The following is a 20,717-nucleotide window of genomic DNA, read 5'->3' on the forward strand; positions in this document are numbered from 1 at the left end:
ATGTGAAATATTTTGTGGAATTGACTCAGTTGACCCAGTTCCCCTCAGCTGTTTACTGTTTTGGTTCAGTCTCTCAGCCAAATGTTCCCAGCAAAAAGCTCTTGCCCAGCATCAACCAGCAACACAAAGCATTAGAGACAAATTGGTGAACACAGTGGAGCATTTAGCAGCAAAAGATCCATATATTGCTTCAGGAGTTGGTGGAAGCCAAAACAGAACTAAGAGGCTTCAATAAATCAATGTATGTTTAATTAAAGGTAATTAAAATCACATCTCATGGCAAATGGAGTTTGCTCTGCTGTCATGGAGTTGGTTCATGTTCTTGTAAACGCTGAATTAATTTTCTCTAACTTCCTCAATAAGAACATATGCTGTATCTGACCTGTTATCTCGTATCCAGCCTGAGCGTGATGGAAAGTACGATCATATAATGATAATAGTGCAGTTTTCACTCAATAAAATGGGCTGCCAGATGATTTAAAATTCTAGAAATGCACCGCATAGCTGTGATAATTGCTTACCTAAGCCACCTTTCATTTGGCATGTTGGAGAGCTTTTTTTCATGCTGTTGCAATGCAGCTCATAAATTCAGAACATTTGTCAGCAAAATCACTCCAATTCTAAACCACTTTCCAGGTCGAGCTAATTAAAAAGCTGTAACGAGGAAATCTGGGTTGACACATTAACTTTTAAAAATGTGATGTACTAATGTGATAAGTACATCAACAAAACAGCCAGAGACTAAGCTGCATAGCCTTATTATCAGTACTTTAGTGCACAGATGAGTTTCAAGCACATTTCACTCCCTCTTAAAGTGAAATATTTAGTGTGTAACACCAGCCAAGTTTTTTAAAACAGCGTCATTACATCACTGTTTAGTACAATGGTGACATCACCTCACTCATTAGGCCCACATGGTCCAATAAGACGGCGCACAAATTGGACATAACAGCACCCTGAGACAAAAGAAGGAGGTGTGACACTGAAGTGAATTGTACTCAAGATGTTTCCTGTGGATCTTTTAAGTGGTCTGAGAAAGCAATGAGCTAAATTCTAGCAGCATCTGAATGTGTTTCTTTTCACATCATAAATCTGATATCTCAGACTCGTGATGACTCTAATGACAGTGTTTTTGTCCCTGTGGAAGCAGCCAGTGACTTGCTGGGAATTTATGTGGAGAGGGTGTGAAAGACAGAGTGACCGCATAATGGCTCAGCTGGCCGGCTTACTTTGTGTGTGTGCATACAAAATCCGTCCTATACGCATTATTTTTTTGTGAAACGCAGCAAATTTAGTCAACATAATGTGATGATATCCAATTATTTGCTATGATCTACTGGCCTAACCCAAACGTTTGACAACATCAGCCACGAAACTATTACTGATCAAACCTCGGCTGTACCATAATGACTTGATAGAAGGGGGGAGCCGGACACACAAGGCTGGGCCAATGGCTTAGGAGAGTATACAGAGACACAAGGAACAAGTGTGCAGAAATTGGACATTGACTCCAAATTTATAAAAATATGTAAGGAAGTTCCTCAAAGGTCTGTTTTGGGGCCACTGGTATTGTCTCTATACACAATATCTGTTGCTCTGTAAATAATCTAAATAACATTTGTATGCAGGTAATGCATATTTTTCTGAGTCATTGAAGATATCTAATCTACAAGCTGATTTTCCAGGCCTTACAATGTAAACAGCAACAACAAAAACGTAGATGTGCCCTTCCCAACATATACAGTATAGTCTATGGTGGATACTAATTGCTGAGATTTGAGATTTACAAAAAACTCAAACAAAAGGAAGACTACATTTGCAGACACACAAAAATTCTTATTCAGAAGACTCAAGACTTCATATTACTCAAATTAAAAACAGAGCTTGGTTAAAAAAAAGGTGTTAAATACTTTGCTTGACTCAGATGGAATAAACTGCAGCAGGACTTGGATCACCTGATTTCCTTAGCACATTTTATGATATTGCCCCATTGACTATTCCTGTAATGGTTAGATCTGAGTCATGTGTAGATCTTTAAGGTTAACTAGGCCTTTTTTCCTGAGCACTTTTTATGATATTGTCCCGTTGACTATTCCTGTAATGGTTAGATCTGAGTCAAGTGTAGATCTTTAAGGTTAACTAGGCCTTTACAATTTGAATTTCAACTTTTTTTACGTTTCAATGTTTGACAGGGCGCACACACAAAGGAGAGTGAACTGCTCTCATTGGACCAGCCTTTAAAAGTAAAGGTTAAATAAAAGCATGCAACTCTTAGGGACAGCTGTGGCTCAGTAGGGTTGGTCCAATCCCCTCCTCCTGTCTGTATGTCAAAGTGTCCTTGAGAAAAAACAGTGTAAGGCACTTTGTACAAAAGTACTATATAAATGCAGCCATTTACCATTTGCCATTTATGGCAGCATACTTACATGTATAGCTGTGAGCATGATGGCATTTATTGTATTTTTGCATGGCTTATCCATCCTCTGATAATTCAATTTGACAGCCAACATGCAGTAATCGTGTTTTGTTCATTATGTAACACAAAAAAATCTATAATGCACTATGCACTATTCCATTGGCCCTGTGTGTTAGGTCAGTTTAGATGGCATGTCAATGCAAGTGTTAATCAATAAGTGGGAGACATTTTAGGGGGCTAGAGATTGTATCAGGGTATCATCACAGAAAATGATGCAACTATCCTCTGGTACTTTATGAGCACACCCAGCTTGGAGAAAGGGGCTCTAGGTTTTCTAGTGAGAAAACCTTTTTAAATCACCTAAGAGCAAGTTGTGGTGTCCTGTGATATGCATCCGCTATTTCAATCTACTCACATACACTTCCGCTTCACACCCAATAATTTCCAACATCATCGACCTGGATAGGGACAGTCCATATCTGTTAGCTGGAGTGTGCTAACAGGAAGGAACCTGCTTAGATATACATTAACTACAAAGCACCACATTTCAGAGGGCAAAATAACATGTAACCCTATTAGAAACAGTGAACATCTGGCATGAAGTTGGCCAAACAGCTTAAAGTTCAAACAAGCAAACTGTCCTTTTTGTTCTCAGTGTGTTGCACTGAGCATTAGATTGAAACATCCACTCTTTTGTGTGTGAAATAGATGAAAGCCTGGCACGTGGTAGGATTGCGAAGGCAGAGGTCTTAAGAAGACATAAATCAAAGGACCACAATGGCTCACACAATGCAGCATCATTTTTTTATCTAATGGGTGAGGTTTTAAAACCCAGTGCAGCTACAGTGCAGTCTTGACATTTGCAGCTTAGTCAACCACGGGGAAGTACACCCAGTGATGAGCCAAGTGTTGTTAAATGTCACATTCTGGAAATTCCCTGCTCAGTTCCCTCGAGTTAGCCTTTTTGTAACAACTTTCAGTGCAATAGAAAGATTAATAAGGATGAGGAGGAGAGGGGTTTGGATTCTATTTTTCATGCTTATTATAATAAACATATTATACCTATTACAATTAATAATTAAAATGTAGCTGCATGCCCACCAACAAACACTGATATCTATGTTTATACATGGATAAAGAAACAACTCCATTTAAAATAACATTGTTGTTCATCATGTCTCATGAAGTACTGTAGCAATAGTAGAGTTAGTCATCAACTTTGGGATTCATTGGGACTGGCATGTTTGAGCTCTGCTGCCTGGGTAACTAACACCACTGGCAAGGCAGACAGGTAGGAGTTTTTCTTCAAGCTTACAGATCAAATACATAAAAAGAATCACATTCTCATCAATTAACAGTATGTCAAAAATACCGTATCCACATTAAAGGGACAGGTGCTTAAAGGATAAGGCTGGTAATATTGTATATTAGTGTTATTGTTGATAAATCCCATGGAAATACTAAACAAACTCTTACTCAATCTTTCAACACTTTCCAGCTTCCATCAAATGTCTGGCACTCAGCTGCAAGCCCATTGGTTTCTACTGAACATGTATATTTTTAAAAAAGAATCCTGATTGTGTGGTTTAAGTTTTTTTAACGCCTCAAACAGCTGGGCTCTCTTCAGTTTTTAGTAAACATTTAAAAAGGGCATTTATAACAGACTATTTTTAGCTGGATTTGGAGTATTTCCAACAGCATGGAAGTAAGTGGGATACCCAAAGCAATCTACAGTGTGCATGTTCATGTTAATGAAGGCCCATGTATCCAGTGTGATGGTGTGACTTGATGTGTTTTTAATAGTTTTCAGACAACAATGGAGGTCTATGGCAGGGATACATAAGATAAATAGGACTACGGCTGCACTGATAGTATTTTAAGATCAATTAATTTTTGGTTTTGGCGTTTTCACCAGGATTAGCTGACAATAGGAAAAATATAGCAAGCGCAGAGTTATATTTTTACAAACCAGTAGCAAGACTTTCCATGATAATATATTTTATCAGAAACATAGTAAATCTTTCCAGTGTAACTAATTCTCCACTCTGCCTATAAAACAAGGTTTCTAATAAATACTGAGAGAGCTTGTTGCCAGTATTAGTGTATGTTGTACACAAGGATCAAAATGTGTCAATATGTTGTTTTTTTTAACCTCTTATACAAAATAATATTGACATAAATGCACTTTTGGTTGTTTTAGTACGGAGTCAGAGTTGGTCAGTGTTGATCAGATGATACATATGTTCTGTTTGAGGGTATAACATCAAATAAGATGCATTTTAAGTGTTTGCCTGGTTGCTGACCTGTGTTTTAGAAGCAGAGCTCGGAGTACACAGGCTCTGTCCTCAGCTCTTATCTGATCAGAAATGATCATCGTCTCCACCACCAGATGGGCAATGCCAGGCAGAGAGTTCTGCTCAAGGTCCAGAAGGATGGCACCTGAGAAATTGAGGTTCAGAAAGACAAGGAGTGAAATGAAAGTTATGACTGGGCTATGGGGAAAGTATCCACATTGTGTGCTTGGCTGAATGTTAATCACAATCTTTTTTTTTCAAGCCAACATATTACTGGGAAATCATTGGAATATTGTCAAACCAGATCTGACCAACAAAGATGAAAAGTTTGGTTTCCTTTTAAATGTAATGTTCATCCTTGTGGTTTTTACTTCAGTTGCAGATTGCTATACACATGCAGGAGCCTTTTACCTTGTGTGATGGTGCGGCGAAGTTCCAGCAAGCTGCGGAAAGAGAGTGAGGCCACATGAGGTTTGCCCCAGCGATCTGTTTCCTCCTCCACATCCTCCTCAAACTTGATCCAGCGAGCCCGCTCCTTCCAACGCATTTCATGGTCCTTCTCCACAATCAGCTCATTCAGCTCCACAAACAACTGGAGATGAAGTTAAGCAGATATGTAAGTTCCAAAACTGCAGATACATGGATTTACAAGATTGATGTGGAGGAAGTTTAACAACTAGGTATTGCTAACACATGGTGACTCAATGGGTATAAAACAGCATCTAGCAAAAACACGTTGTTAATACTACATGATCAAGTTTCTGGGAACAGAAATAACATTTTTAAGGGCCATATAAGAGGATATCTACATATTTTGGACTTAACTAGAAGGTTATTGAAGTGGTTTGGAAAGACATTTTGTCACATTTCAAAGAAAAGAGTACATATATTTAATAAAGGGATTCCAGGACAACACGTAATTAAACCACTAGTGTTTTTGTGACATGATGTGAAACATAAAGCTCATTTTTGGTCTGGTGAGTAGCCAGTTCAGTAAAGAGGAATGTAATGAAGACTAGAGGTTTGAATTTTAAGAGATATGTTTTCTTTTAATTTCAGACATTTAAAGCTAAACTATCAATCATTTTACATTCATAATGGATCAATTGAGTATAATGTCATGTGAAAGATGTTGCTTGCAGTGATAAGTCCACAAAAAGTTATCTTCCAACCCTCAGCACTGTGGAGTGTTTTAGTGTTATCAGCTCACAACTTTGGTTTAAGTATTTGGTACACACCTGTGATACCTGCCCACAGAAAATGGCAAATAGACAAAGTTAAGAACTACCTGATGAACGTACAATAGTGCCCTAAAGACCTGGTGAAGGCCAAAGCAGAGCTACAAGGAGTGTGAACATTGGACTAAGCTAAAGAACCTCTGTATGTGCTGGATGTGTAAATGGCAACTATTCAGTGTAATAGATGTGGGAACAAAGCACTGTTGGTAGTTTGCTGCATACCTCATGAGTCTTCTTATCTGCTGCTCTCTTCTTCTTCTTCAGGCTGGATAGCGGTGTAGAACTGTTGCTGGCACGGGCCATCTGACATCGGGATGACTTCTTCACCAGGTGGCGTCTCACCCCGGGGTTGTCCTCAAATCTGTGACCTGAAGAGCCACAAGTATTTTAAGTTAAAAATCAACAGGTCAACATTGCTAGGTCATGATGTCTAGACATTAATAGGCCAATTTGATAAGTAAACTGTTTTTTAGGACTGTTTACGTTTCCAGCTGACAGAAGCATATCCAGCAACAGTGGTTTTGCCCACTGACATTGGCAGAAATGAGTATTATTCATAGTGTGACAAACCAAACACCCTGGTGTTTTTTTGCGTGTTTCGCAGCCACTGTAGTTTGTCTACATGCTTGGATGGGTTGGGGGAGAGGGTATTCAGTTGGTTGGTTGGTATTTAATCTGCAACTTCACCACTAGATGCCACTAGAACTGGGAAAAGCAAAGTAAAAAGTGTAACACCTGTGTTGAAATCATTGGTTGATGCAGCAAGGTGCTAACACGGAGTATTCTGGCAAAAAACAACAACAAAGAAAAAACTGATATAAATGGCAGCGTTGTTTAGATCTAATATAAAGATTATGCATAGGCATTTAGGTTATACATGGATAAACTGGGCATGGTATGGTTAAGGTAAATATCTATGGGCAGTTTAGAAGCTGACATTTGCAAAATGTCTGGAAATGTTGACCAGCCAGACTGGCAAATAGCTGAGTAACAATTCTTCCTTAAAATACATTGTCCTTTTTCAATCTTCCACATGAGTAGTCTGAGGTCATGAAAATGGAGGTGAAAGAGAGTTTGTGTGGGCACAAATGTGTGCATTTGTGCAGAAACTGCAGCTCATTCTGTTGCCTTCCTCAGGGAAACAGAGAAGTGGAAAGCAGAGAAACATTTAGGCAGTGTTTCATTTTTTAGATTCTCCCAAAGGAAAAGCTCTAAGGGTTGTACTTGTATGAACTGCTCCATTTGATGTGGACAAGATGGCCTTTCTCACTATAGAGCACAGCAACACAGGGCAAACTCTTGGTGAAAGGATAAAGGATAAGAATTATGTAGGATTGTATTCCTCCTACCACTCTTCTTGTGATAGTGTGACTTTTTTAAAAAGCTTGTCTACGCAGAAATCACATTTTATCAGTCATCCTTTTCATGGATATCTGATTAAATATAGTACTTTAATGTTGATGAGAAGGCACAACACAAAAGCATTCATGCTTTAAATACCAAAATACTTTAAAATAAGTCTGTTGTGGTTTAGCGAGGACTCCCAATAAACTGATTAGGGTTATGTACTTCTGTAGTTCAGTTAATGGTAAACTTTTTTTTAAAGTATATTTTTTGGGGCTTTTTGCCTTTAATGGATAAGACCACTTGGTGCAGGATTTGAACTGGGGTCACCTGCAGTGAGGACTGTAGCCTCGACACATGAGGCGGGTGAGAGGCGGGTCCAGTTAATGGTAAACTTAATGTCTTGTCTGACTTAATAAGATGAAACCTAACCTAAGTATAACAACTTTAATTGTTATAAACAAACAAAACTTAAAAACAAAATGAATATCTAAAGAGGTTTCTGAGGCAATAACATTTTTTAACTAATTATATCAGCATCTCTAGTTGGCAAAAAGTAATTATCATGCATAAACTGGGCAGTTTCCAGTTCTTCTCTTGGTTAACATGCATGTACACTTACTGCAAAAGCCACATCTAAGTATTCTCAGATCACATCATGGATCGAAGGAATACAGATCAATATACAGATTATAATGTAATTCAATATATAATTCAATATGGCACATTCATACGTATACCTTTGAGCCCCTGTTTCTTTTTTAGTGAGATGGAAGACAAACCTCTTAGGGTCTTCTCTGTAATGAGAGTCGTTACTGGTCTTGATTGTTAATTTGGGTCAATGATAAGACACACATGCTCTTCAAAGGAAAACATGTCAGCTCTAGGGCATCCCATTCCTATCTCATTTTGATAATACTGATGAATGTGCACTTTTAAAATGCCAAGAATGATTCAAATAATTCCCTCAGTATCAAATATCCTTAGGCAATTTGCTTTCCTGTTACCATGGTGCCAACATGTCTGATTTTCTGTTTCTTTGTGCTCTTAGCTGGAGTGAAATGCAGTTGTACAAACCTGATTTGCAACATTTTAAACCAACAAATCTCAAATCTAGCTTCATTTCAGTCCAAAACAAAAGGGACTAAAGCATGTTTTAAACTATAGTGACATTTTATTTGACTCATTCTGTTACTGCAATCCACACGAGCCTATTGTCATTTTGTGAAATTAATAAGTCATACTGTGATGAAAGGACTGGGCTTGTGCACAAAATGAGGTGGAATCTGTCTTTATTAGGAAGAAAAGATTGAGACACCCAATTTCGACATTATGTGGAGCCTTAACTTTATGGGCTAATGTTTGACGCATAGACAAATTGAAAATCTTAATATAACCTATTATGCTAAATATATGCCTGCGCACAAAATATAGAGAAGTAGTCACAATCTTTCTAAATATTAGTACTGAGGCAATGTAATGTAATTATTAGTGAGATTTTGTCAGTCCCATGTGCATCCGCCATTGAAAAGTCATTATGATTCAAAGCTTCTTCTTACTGAATATTTCCACTGTTGGTTCTGTCATTATTCTATTATTGGTGTGACAAAGTCATGAGAAGATATAGCTAACAGACACCAAAAGCAGGCTTTAGAGTTTCTAATAATAACGTAAGTGGAACTTACACAGATAAACACAGTCTTGTGGCTCAGTGAGGCTGAGTAGTGTTAGGCAAAGTGCTACTTTGTGCTTTATGCTAATATCAGCATGCTAACATGCTTAAAATGACAATATTGATATTCTGATGTTTAGTGTGATATTCATATCTTAGTTTAGCTTATTAGGATGCTTTACTTTGTACTATACAAGCAACACTGAGGTTGATGGGAATGTCTGGCACTGTCCAACAGGCATTACCTCAAGAAAAAAAATTGACGTTTTGGAGCTGTTAGATTATGCCATTTGCTGCCCAAGTGCAAAAAGTATTTCAACTCATTCTTTACTGCAGGCTGACCACCCTAACTTATCGTCTATGTACAGGAACCTAGCTTTATCACAGAACTAATGTGCCATGTTAAAAGTCCAAATAGGGACACAAATAGCAGAAACACACACAGTTTGTCAATGAAATATCTTTCCGCTCTAGCTGTGGCTGAGCCCAAAGCCAAATGGGTGCCACTGGATCAATACAAAAGCAGGAAACAACAGCAGTCGAGCACTGTGTCAATTCACTCAATATTGTGGACAACTTAGTTCTCTGTGTGGCTATGACTGTACCATATATTGCCATTAATCAAGCTAGCACCGAGCTACATAATCAATTGAAACAAGTAAACTCCCATCCATCAGTTCACCATGTAAAAACAGAATAAAATGCTCTTCCATGTGAATTTGCCTTCATGTTGTTATGATTGCATCAGAACCTAAGATGCTTTGATGTAACTTTCACTACTCTCAAATGTGAATGATTTAAAACTCTTCATTGAATGGACAGAAACTTCTACCCAGTATGAGTACAGGTGAATCTCCATAGAAACACAACTACAAACTACTTACGAACAGGCTCGATTGGAGACTCCAGTTGGGTGTGGATTGACTCGAGCAAGTCATAATCATCAAAGTCCAAGACAAACTCTTCAAAGTCCTCAAAGCCCTCCGCATTGGACAATGAGTGGTGATGCTCATGAAGTCTTGGGGTGCCAATGGCTTTTTGGACACTGCACCGACGATCTGGTCCATGGTGGTCAATGGAACGCTTGTTATCAGAGGTCCCATGCCCCTGGTTCTCCTGTTCCTCTATGTCTGTCATCTCCACAGTCGGTACCTCCTCCTATCCTCCTCTCTCCAAGCAAACTCACTGCTCATCCAGGGCTCCCGACTCTTGAACGCTGTGATTGCCCTGGGTCACTGTTCAGAAGAGCCAGGGCCTTCACAGAGACCACCAGTCAACCTCTTTTTTATTGGCGGTGCAAAAGGACCTATGTCCAAACTAAACCTGTTTGGTTTTTGGAAACCAGTTCCTAAGTGGCGCCAGAAATCCAACGTATTTGAGAGGCTTGTGCATGAGGCAACCAAGAAAAGAAATAACTTGTAGTCAAGAGTCCAACTTCTGAATAAGAAACTACATGAAGCAAAAAACAAGCACAAAAAAGTAAAATCAAGGATATTTTCAGATAATTTGTCAGTCAAAATATTGACCTTATTTCAAAAATAAAAACAAAATGTAAACTACAGGCAAGTAGAAGCACCCCTGATGAATCCACAGTCAAAGAGGTGCAAAAATGAAGCAACATTCACTTAAGCCACAAATAAACAAAGAAGTATTGACAACTGATGGTCTACTTTGTTGGATCTGTCAGCTGAATGAAAGTGCCGCCCTCTTTTAATGATGTCCACAGCTCATTGATCTTTGTGGTTGTTGGGAAAGCTAGATGTAGTGCATCAGAGAAGAGTTGATGCCTGTTGTTTCCACTGTGCCACCATCACTTTCCAACCTGCTGATGTTTAGGGTAAAGATCAAGTTCCATAGGGTGACGCCTCCACTGAATTGCGTTAAACTAAAACTAGAAATACGCCTTGTGGTTGTATGACTCTGACTATCAGTTAAGTTGCAGTCCATCCAAACAAGTGTATTTTCCTTAAGTCTTCACATGCTTGACCAATAAAGTTGATGCTGATAGAACACAGTAGTCAAAGCTTCAGATATAAATGTTGCTGTAAAGAAGCTACAAATTCTAAAATGAAGATGTTTCACACACAACTTCAATCTGGCAGCTCTCACAAACCGTACAATTACCACAGTTTCACCCAAGTTTAGTGTCACCAATTCAGTATCAGACCAAATGTCACAATCTCACCTTCTGTTCAAAAGTTTGGGCTTTGAATAATGGCCACCAAAGTGTTTTTGCAGAACATTATGACATCACAGTGAAGTTGACCTCTGACCTTTTGGATGTAAAATGTCATCAGGACATATTTTTTTCCTATTAGATAATTGTGTGAAACTTTGTCATTTTGTGAGGTCACCTTGACCACCAAATTCTAATAAGTTCAACTTTGAGTCCAAATAGATGAAATTCCCTCCAGGTGTTCCTGAGATATGGTCACAAGATTGATACAGACGTGTCCGTATGGACAGATACCTCTGGTCACAACTGTCGCCAGCACAGAGGCATAAAAAACACTCTTATACTGCACAGAAATACTACTACTAAACCTGACTGATACAAACAATGGAATAACACCCAAGAATCAGCACTGGCTCTCTGTTTAATGAGACATCAAGATGCTAATTATCAGAGTGAGCTGCACCGTTTCTGTCTCCATGTCTCCATGGAAACCATGTGTCCCCTGAGGTGTCATGGTCTGACTCGTCTACAACAGATGCACCAATGTGAGCTAAACAGGACCCTCTTTAAAAATGTGTTTGTCCACATTTGTATGCATGCTTACTTGTGTCTGTATATGCCATAAGCGTTTGTTGGAAAACAAGGAGGCCATTTTTGCTATTGCTTAATGTCTTGTTAATATGAAAAGACAGTTTATTTGATCTCACATTGTAAATTACTCTACAGTGTAGCTGCTTAACCCTCCTGTTATGCTCCCGGGTCAAATTGACCCATCTGTTTTGACTCTTCCTTCCTTCCTTCCCTCCTTCCTTCCTTCCCTTCTTTCCTCCCTCCCTCCTTTCCTTCCTCCTTTCCCCTTCCTTTCTTCCTTCCTTCCTTCCTTCCTCCCTCCTTCCTACCTTCTTTCCTTCCTCCGTCCTTCCTTCCTCCCTTCCTTCTCTCCTCTGTCCTTCTTTCCTTCCTTCCTCCCACCCTCCTACCTTATTTCCTCCCACCCTCCTACCTTCCTTCTTTACTTACTTCTTTCCTCCGTCCTTCCTTCCTTCCTCATTTCCTTTCCTCCCTTCCTTCCTTCCTCCATCCCCCTTTCTTCCTTCCCTCCTTCCTCCCTCCCTCCTTTCCTTATTTCCTTGACTCGAACACAACAGGAGGGTTAAACTAATGTTATACTGATTTCACACAGCAGATGCTTTTATGTCTCACGTTTGTTCAACCCGTGGTGGACCCATTGATATGAAAAAGCTGTTACAAATTAATTGCATAGATTTGTACAGCAGTTTGTTCAGTTTGTTTATTACCTTTGAACATACACTTGTAAAGCAATTTCTGATGCTCATGTTCATGCACAGCACTAACTAACTATTAACAAACTATTAAAGCATTTAACTAAAAAGACCATACCATTTGTACAGTATACACAAAATAGTTTTTTTAGTTTGTCAGTTGAATGAGGGTCATGTATGGTGGCATTATTGAGGGTCAAGGGGTCCCCTAAGGTTTGCTTCATATGATGAGGTGAGAGCAGGCTTTTTGGATGTCACTGAGGTGGCTGTGGATGTAGCCGTGGTAAGCTTGAGTTGACCATCGGTCAAGAATTCTGTAAGCCCAGCCTGCAGACACAGGGATGAAAGAAATGAACAAAATGCATGAGGTAAACAAGATTGAAAGGGATCAGGAACTTGGGGAAATATAACTTCATCCTCAGCGAGGTCTGAATCGTCATGTGGTGTAAGGGTGGCATTGGATGGTGAACCCTGAAAAGTGTGAGGATTGGAACAGCCGACTGGAGGAGTGATTGAAGTAGAGTTGTAAAAGTTTGGCTTTATTATCATTTAAGGGGAATAAGATGTCCCTCGCCCTAAGGCTCTAGTGGTAAACAACTATTCAAATGGAGATTTTAATTGTATGAGCAGGAGCTGTGTCCAGGACCAGCATGTTAGCTATTATGTGGACGTGTGCAGAGTGTCTGAATCCCGGAGTAGCTTTCCTCTGAGCAGCAGCAATGATAACACCCTCTGTGTGGGTGTGGTGGTGAAGTGGTATCTTATTGGTACTGCTGGATTGTGAGTTATGGACAGTTCTTTGACAAAAACGTGTAGCAGACCACAGGCGGGATGGATTAGTGGCTAGTTGGATCGAGAGGCAACAACAGTTTAGTTAGACACATGTACTTGAATTAGGAAAAGTTATATTTGCTGTAAAGTTAGTAGTCACTTTCAGAATTGATACTTGTTCTGGCTTAAATGTAACCTTGCAGACTTGTGTTAAGATCAAAACTTTAGTAGTAGTCTATAGAAACACAATTTTCCAAGCAGAAACTACTTTCAACTGGACTTTTAGTGCAATGTATGCACTTTGAAGTATTTGGTGTGATATGGCTATTGTAACTGGCATACGAAACACCAATAGACTGGAAAAAACATATATTTTGCCTTTTAAGTCACATCTCAAAGTCACATCTCAAATAGCTGACACATAACATTATAAACTGAATTTTATTTGATTTTGATTAAAAACTAAATATCAGCCCTAGTTCATAATAAATACAAATTCAAATCATGACTTATCACCAAATAAACAAAACTTGTATACTGCATCAGAAGATTAAGTACAGAGAAATATGAGAGCAGAGAGATATACAGCAGTGATATACATGGCCTGTCAATGTCAAGCATCACTCTCTGTAAATCCAATAGCCTGTTTTGAGTGACTCTGGTGGCCCTGTTTTCTGTTTCTAAACAGTCAATGATTACTTTGCTCTGACAAAGCAGGAAAGGCCAGAGGCAGGGTTGCTGTTGAAGGGGAATCGACTGTAGCCTCCGTTAATTAATGCCCCTGGTTGCTGGGAGAGAAAGTTTTTCTCTTGCAACACAAGGTTTTGCATCCCTATCTCTATCCTTTTTTCTCTATTGTAGGCTCTTTTTTTCTGTTCAGTCTCAACATTTAACTCAATATTTGTCCATCTGGCAGGTCAACAGCTATGGTGCCTCCCCTGTGTCATACATGAGGCAGCCATTTGGTAAGCCGAACACATAAAGTCCAACCACATTGTGTCTGGCTGTTTTGTGAAGAGATGAGGAAGTGAGCTCAGTGTGCCTGAAAGGTACTGCTCTTAATTGTGCTACAGATTTTCTCATTAATATGCTCAACTGCAATGTTTCGAAAATGGAAATGAGTTGTAATGCACAGTATTGCGATAACGAACAGTGTCAGAATAATATCTAGGAGTATTCTGGTCTAAACGTGATTATCATTCAAAGGAATACCTAGTACATACTTTTAACTTCTCTGAGCCATATACTTTGTATTACTTTGCTTTGGAAGCATTTTTGGAGCTGTAGGGCAGGAGACATGAGAAATGTGAGAAGTAGCTAACATGTTGATGGGCAGCACTAAAGCAGCAAAGGAGTGAATAAATGTTGCAGCATAGGTTTAAACTAATTCAAAGAAGCAGAAATAACAACATTTTGTAGCCATGTTTATCAAAAATTACTGTTTCAGTCTTGACATAACATTTACAAGATAGCTAGCTAATTCAGGTATATGGTTTTGATCTAATGAGTAGGTCATGGCATACTTCAGACAAAGGGCCTCTTCTACATAATCGGTCACCGTTATTCAGAATTGGACATTTCAAGAAATACAAATTAATATAACATAAAGTAAACCTGCAGCTATATTAGTTAAAGGTCCTGATCGGTTTCATGAACTCAGTTTCATTGTGTCTTTTTTGTTTGTCTATTTGTTAGTTTTCTGGTGGAATAAATATATTGCATATTAACATGACAAAATAATGGATTTGTTCTGTAACAGTAAACAGTATGCACAAAAAAGCATAAGCCATTATACCTTCATCCTTCTGTCTTCATTTAATAGCTTTATTTTTTGAGCCTAGCAAAAGGGAGATAATGACCAGAGTTGCAGCAGCTGAGTCACAAAGGAAGATAAGTCGCACTTGGTTTGAAAAAAAAATAAAGCAGTCAGAAAAATACAGAAGGAGGCTGAGATAAAGTCGTGAAAGCTAAAATGTTTAAATTCTAACATTCAAGATAGCTGACAGCTGACCACGATTAATGTGCTTCATAGACAGACTTCACAAGTATGTAGCAGTACTTTATATTAACAGTAGAGTGTGCTGTAGCGTTCATCTACACTGTAGATATAGAGTTTATTAATTTCCATTAAAACAAATTATCCATCTAGCTCTAAATCAATATGAACATGAAAATACTACATGACCAAATATAACAATAAATTGGACCTACAGTATAACTAAGTATTTCAATCAAAGCAGCACAGGTCTTTTCGTCTTCCACAAGGGACTAAAATCCAGGTCTGTATCAGGGAGAATTGATGCTGACAGTGTCTTTCCTTTGCATGGGGAAAAGAGTCTGAAGTCACAGCATTTTATATTCAAACCAGAGTGCTGAAGTCAGTACAAGACCTATGGATTTGTTTAGTCAGATTAAATGTCTTTAACAGCATTTTTGACAAATCCACAGTCTTGCTCTTCTTCCACAGACTGTCTTCATCTCTCTGTCGCTCTCACCTACATATTTACTGTAGTATATCCGGTAAATATCAATCGCATTAAGGCAGAATTAAGATACTGGGGGAAATCTTAATTGATAATCTCCAAACAATTGTGTTAATGAGCTAAACAAATTAAAAAATTGGATGCAAGCCATTTCATAAAAACCATCAGTGTCCATACACAGGCTGTACAATCCTTGAACGTCAAAACATTTCATACACGACTACTTGCACTGTTACAGAGACTCGGCAGTTATATCATAAATACCCTAGCAACCACATCAGGTGCAATCATGGAAGTCCGATAGAAAATTGTCATAGTTACTGACTGAAACACTATGTAACAACCACACTAAAAAAAGACACATAACAAAGATCCCCCCACAACATTGCTGTGGTGTGGGTGAAAAATAACACTGAGTCATCTCAGAAGGTAGTTTTTTCCACAGCTGAAATCCCATTCCCCTGCCCCAAAGCCTTTTTTTCTCAATAGCAATGAGAACATGAAGGTAATTCTTCAAGCTACTGAAAATCTTAAAATGACTCAGCCATGCCACAACTTTGTAAGACAAAATGTGCCACAAACAAGCATGTTATGTGCAAACGGAGAAAAAAAGCAAGAACCATCAACTCCGGATAATGTTTCTAACAGGATTATGTAACAATTTTACTCTATGATTCACCTGCTTTCTTATGTTATATTTTAATATATTTTGATACATGCATTGTATTGAAAGGTGTTAGGTGGATGCTCACAGTTCACAATGTTGATGTTAATATGCTCATATTCCAGAAATACCATTTATTCACTGTTTACCATGTTCGCCATTTTAGTTAGTAGAGTGTTAGCATGCTAACATTTGCTAATTGGCACTAACACAAAGTGAGGCTGGGGTTGGTGGGAATGCCATTAGTTTTGCAAGAATTTGGCTATAAAACAAAGTATTGGACAAATAAAAATGTTTACCAGATGATGATGGTGGAGCTAAATGAAAACTATTGCAATTAATCCTGAAGGGGATATAATTGTGTTTATAACATTTCTTGGCAATCCATCCAACAGTTCAAACATTTCAAGCAAAACCACAAATGTTAACCTCATGATGGCACTGACAGAAGAAAAGTCAGTGGATCACAAAAGTCATTAGGATGTATTGTATGAGAACCATGAATGTTCAGAAAATGTGGTGTACTCAGTCCTGTAGTTGGTAGTTTACATTACAGCTTGAAACACAAATGAACTGTTACTTTGTTTATTAGCCATATTTTTTGATCTGGTACTGTATGTTTACAACAAGACAGTGAATAGCTCATTTACAAGTCATTATTCAAATGAGATCAATAAGATAAATTATATAAGAAACACCATAATAATAAACCATCTGACTGTTTTATCGTGCTTAAAACACAATCATCTCTTCCAAGAGCTCCTATCCTCTAAAATGGTGGCAAGAAAAGAGACCTAAATTATATCTCCCTTACTTTTCATGTCATCCAAGTCCGCAGTGGCCAACATCTGTGCCTCAGCCTCATCAGTGGGCACCTGCTGATAGATGGCAGTCTCCATAGCAGTCATGCTGCCAATGCAGATCCGCTCCCGCAGGTCATAGTTGCTCCGTTGGGCACCCGCCAGACGATGGTGGATGGGCTTCCTGCGGAACCAGCCACGGTTTGCAGACGCACTTGAGGGATCTGATCCTAGGGAAACACTGACAAGGAAGACAGATGGTTACTGTTGTATAATGATAAAATGTTGCCATGGTGACCTCCACATTTCATGACATTAGGAAATAACTTTTTTATTGTTTTGTCTATGTGCATTATTTCAGTAATGATTAGTGTGTACAGTATATTTTGTTTAGGTTTGAACAATACTGACATACTCTACACACCATTCTTACACTAATTTGCAGTATACTTTATAATGAGTTATTCATGTACAGTATAGTAATATTTCAATAAATTATAATTCCACTGTATTTAATGTGTTTCTTAAACCAAATAAGATTTAAATGTTGCTGCTGCTGACTGGACATACACTGTGTTATGCCTTTTGGTTGTATTGCTGTCTCTTCACCAACAGAGGGCTTCACAACACAGCAGCTGACATTGAACTCCTCACACAGCAATACATGACACAGACATGGTGGCGTTTCTATGTCTTTTCCAACGCTGGACTCAGCAGAGACAAATATGTGAGTCACCATAGAGCCCCTAACCTCCCAGTGGCAAACTCCATACATTATTCAAACCACCACCAAATAATTTATATTCTGATGGTTATGCATGTTTGCCAGGCCAGATGGGTCCTTTAATATCTATGAATCAGCTTGAGCCATTAGTCAATCATAATTGCTTTTAGACATGTACGCATTGGTTATCTAGTATGAAATGAAACTGGGAACACATTTATTTTACAGATTCCTTTTCCTTTTTTCTCCTAGGACATGATTTTGATTTTATGGCCCAAAACTTAACTTCACTCATTTCCAGCCACAGTAGGTAGCTGTTTTTAGTGACAAAGCTCTGATAGGTCCACTGTGAGCTAAAGCTGCAAAAGATTACAACTATCTGAAGAATAAGCTGATGCATTTAAAGCATGAAGTGGCTGAGCATAATACTATAGCCATCAATGTAGGCTATGGCAACAGGCCTTTCATAGCAGACTGAATAGTACAGGTGTTACAATAACAATAGCATTTGCTCTGCTTTTCCCTGAAGCATGTTGCCATGGTATAAACATGATAATACACTTTGACATTGTGCTTGACTGCTTATCTATAATGACACTTAATACTATATATTATCTATATATTCTCCCATTCAGACTTTTTGGGGATTCTACTGTATGGACAGTTTGAGCCCTATAGATCATGAGTGCACAATTGTAGTCAGCACAGGTGGCTGTAATGTATTTAGGTCAACCATCCTATGCTTCAAAACCTTTTCATGGTAAATTAAGTCAATTATGTAATCCTAAAATGTGTCCCAAATCCCCTATGAATACCTCTCTTAGGACATATACCACAGGAGCCTTCAGTACAAACAGAATAACGTGAGGTGCTGTAAGAGCGTACCTGTTGCAAGCTGCTTCTTCTCCATTCAACTCATTATGGTGTCTAAGGACAGCAAGATGAACCTCCCTCTTTATGGGAGTTGGTGTGGATTTCCCCGACAACAGATGTTCTTCCTTTTCCGTGTGAAAGGTAGTGAGCGGAAGGGGTTCCTCCAAGTCCTCTTGGCTCCCCAAACTAAACTAAGAGGAAGAGGAAGATCAGTGAGAGGGGTGGAATATGGTGACGTGTGGTGTGAAAAACAACGGATGCACAAAATCAATAAGGAAAAGAAAAGACCCTGAGTTCATTTTTTATAGCACTTTTGCTGCCTTGACACTGTAGTCATCCCGTGGCTCTTCAATCTTATTTTACCTGTGGTTGAATATCAGGTAGCTCTGTCGGAGTGGCAGCCACCTCATGTGCTTCTCTCTCGGACTCCGCCTCTTCTTCATCTACCTCGTGGATGGTAGGCGTAACCTCGGAGGGGGGCAGAGAGGTCTTTTTTTTCTTACGTTTCTTTTTGCGCTTTCTGTCTGTGCTGTGCACCCTCTTGCGTAAACGCTGTGGCAGGGGCAGGTGGGTGGACAGGGGGTGATGTGTGTGATGAAATGTGTGTCTGTGATCTGTGTTAAAAAGAAAAAAAAAGTCAAAAACACAGCAATATATAGATTTTTGATTAATGACTAAGTAGATACTGTCACACAGAAAGTCATGTCTTGTCCCTCTGTACTGCATATGATGTCTTACTATGGAAGTAGTTGACATTTCAGATGACAAAGTATTGTCCTTGGTGCTTTTGATATAAACCTAAATTGATGCTGAAAATGGTAAGTCATGAGCTGTCCTCAGGATGGGCAGCATTATCAGGGGAGGTGATTTTGAGCTACTCCATATGCAATGCAGCCTGTCTGGAATATTGCTGGCCCCATTATCAACTGTTCACAAAACAGTGTCAAGACATTTAATCTATACATCTATCATCTATGTGAGAGAAGCAAGACTAACTAACCTTGTTTAAAAAAAAAAAAAAAAGAATAAAGTCATAATAATTACAAGAATACAGTTGTAATTCTATGAGAAAAAGTAGTAATGTCACACGATAAAGTCATAATGCTATGATAAACTTTTATTAGAAAAAGGCTTATTATGAGAGTTGTTGAGTTAATAGTTGAGTATTTGAGTCACACTGAGGGGAAAAAATCAGAAAATTTCACACTAAACTTCTTCTTCCTATTTGAGTAGCTGACTTCCTGATAAAAATGTTAATCAATACTCAGTACTGGAGTAATTAACAGTGTATAAGTGACACTTACTTCTTAATTGTATGATATAATGTGTAATCTGTATTTAGCATCTTTGCTTACACTCGAAGTCTTTCTCCGTGTAGTGTCTGCCCATCCGGTCTCCACTTGTGGAAGCAGAGTCATTGAAGATGTCTCCAAAGCGCTCCACAGACAGTGCTTTCTCCCAGTTCTCCTCTTCCTCCTCTCCTTCTCGTTCCTCCTCTGATCCTTCGTCATCTTCCACCTCCACCTTCACCCGGAGAAAGTTAAAGACAAAATTAAACATATCAGCACTTTTCGTTTTCTCGGATAAGACAGATAATCAACAAAGAATCAACAAAGTCAAGGATAGGATTGAATTAAATAACAATTACGTGGTTGTAATTGTACAGGGACAGACAGCACAGGAGAAATAATACTAGATACTGAACTCCTCATTCGTGGCCAGTCATGTCACAACCTCTGAGCCTTTTCAGTTTCTTAAGAAATCTATAACAAGCCTTGATGAATCACGTTCTCTGTTGAATGGGAATATGAATGGGGCATCTGTTCATGCGGAAAGCAATCACCACTGCCATGAATTTAGGAACTTGACATGATTACATGAATTGTGCTACTCTGATTACTGCATTGTACGTATAAGCGCATTAGTGGAAAATCCAATCCGACATTTCTTACGAATAACACAATGCTTGGCTCTGATGT

The 20,717-nt window shown here is 38.7% G+C and overlaps 1 protein-coding gene across 1 annotated transcript in view; it reads right to left on the minus strand.

Moving 5' to 3' along the window:
- Nucleotides 1-20,142, minus strand: part of slc4a3 (solute carrier family 4 member 3) — a 31,941-nt gene extending 11,799 nt beyond the window's left edge. The window contains exons 1-7 of the mRNA XM_053328106.1: nucleotides 20,094-20,142; nucleotides 19,102-19,352; nucleotides 18,751-18,929; nucleotides 17,156-17,382; nucleotides 6,171-6,316; nucleotides 5,122-5,302; nucleotides 4,720-4,855 (exon numbers count right to left, since the gene is read on the minus strand). Coding sequence (XP_053184081.1) covers nucleotides 4,720-4,855; nucleotides 5,122-5,302; nucleotides 6,171-6,316; nucleotides 17,156-17,382; nucleotides 18,751-18,929; nucleotides 19,102-19,352; nucleotides 20,094-20,127 — 1,154 coding nt within the window. The 5' untranslated portion in view covers nucleotides 20,128-20,142. The remainder of the gene's footprint in view (nucleotides 1-4,719; nucleotides 4,856-5,121; nucleotides 5,303-6,170; nucleotides 6,317-17,155; nucleotides 17,383-18,750; nucleotides 18,930-19,101; nucleotides 19,353-20,093) is intronic.
- Nucleotides 20,143-20,717: the final 575 nt, after the last annotated feature.

The sequence above is a fragment of the Scomber japonicus genome, chromosome 11, assembly GCF_027409825.1.
Source record: "Scomber japonicus isolate fScoJap1 chromosome 11, fScoJap1.pri, whole genome shotgun sequence".
NCBI classification, from domain to species: domain Eukaryota; kingdom Metazoa; phylum Chordata; class Actinopteri; order Scombriformes; family Scombridae; genus Scomber; species Scomber japonicus.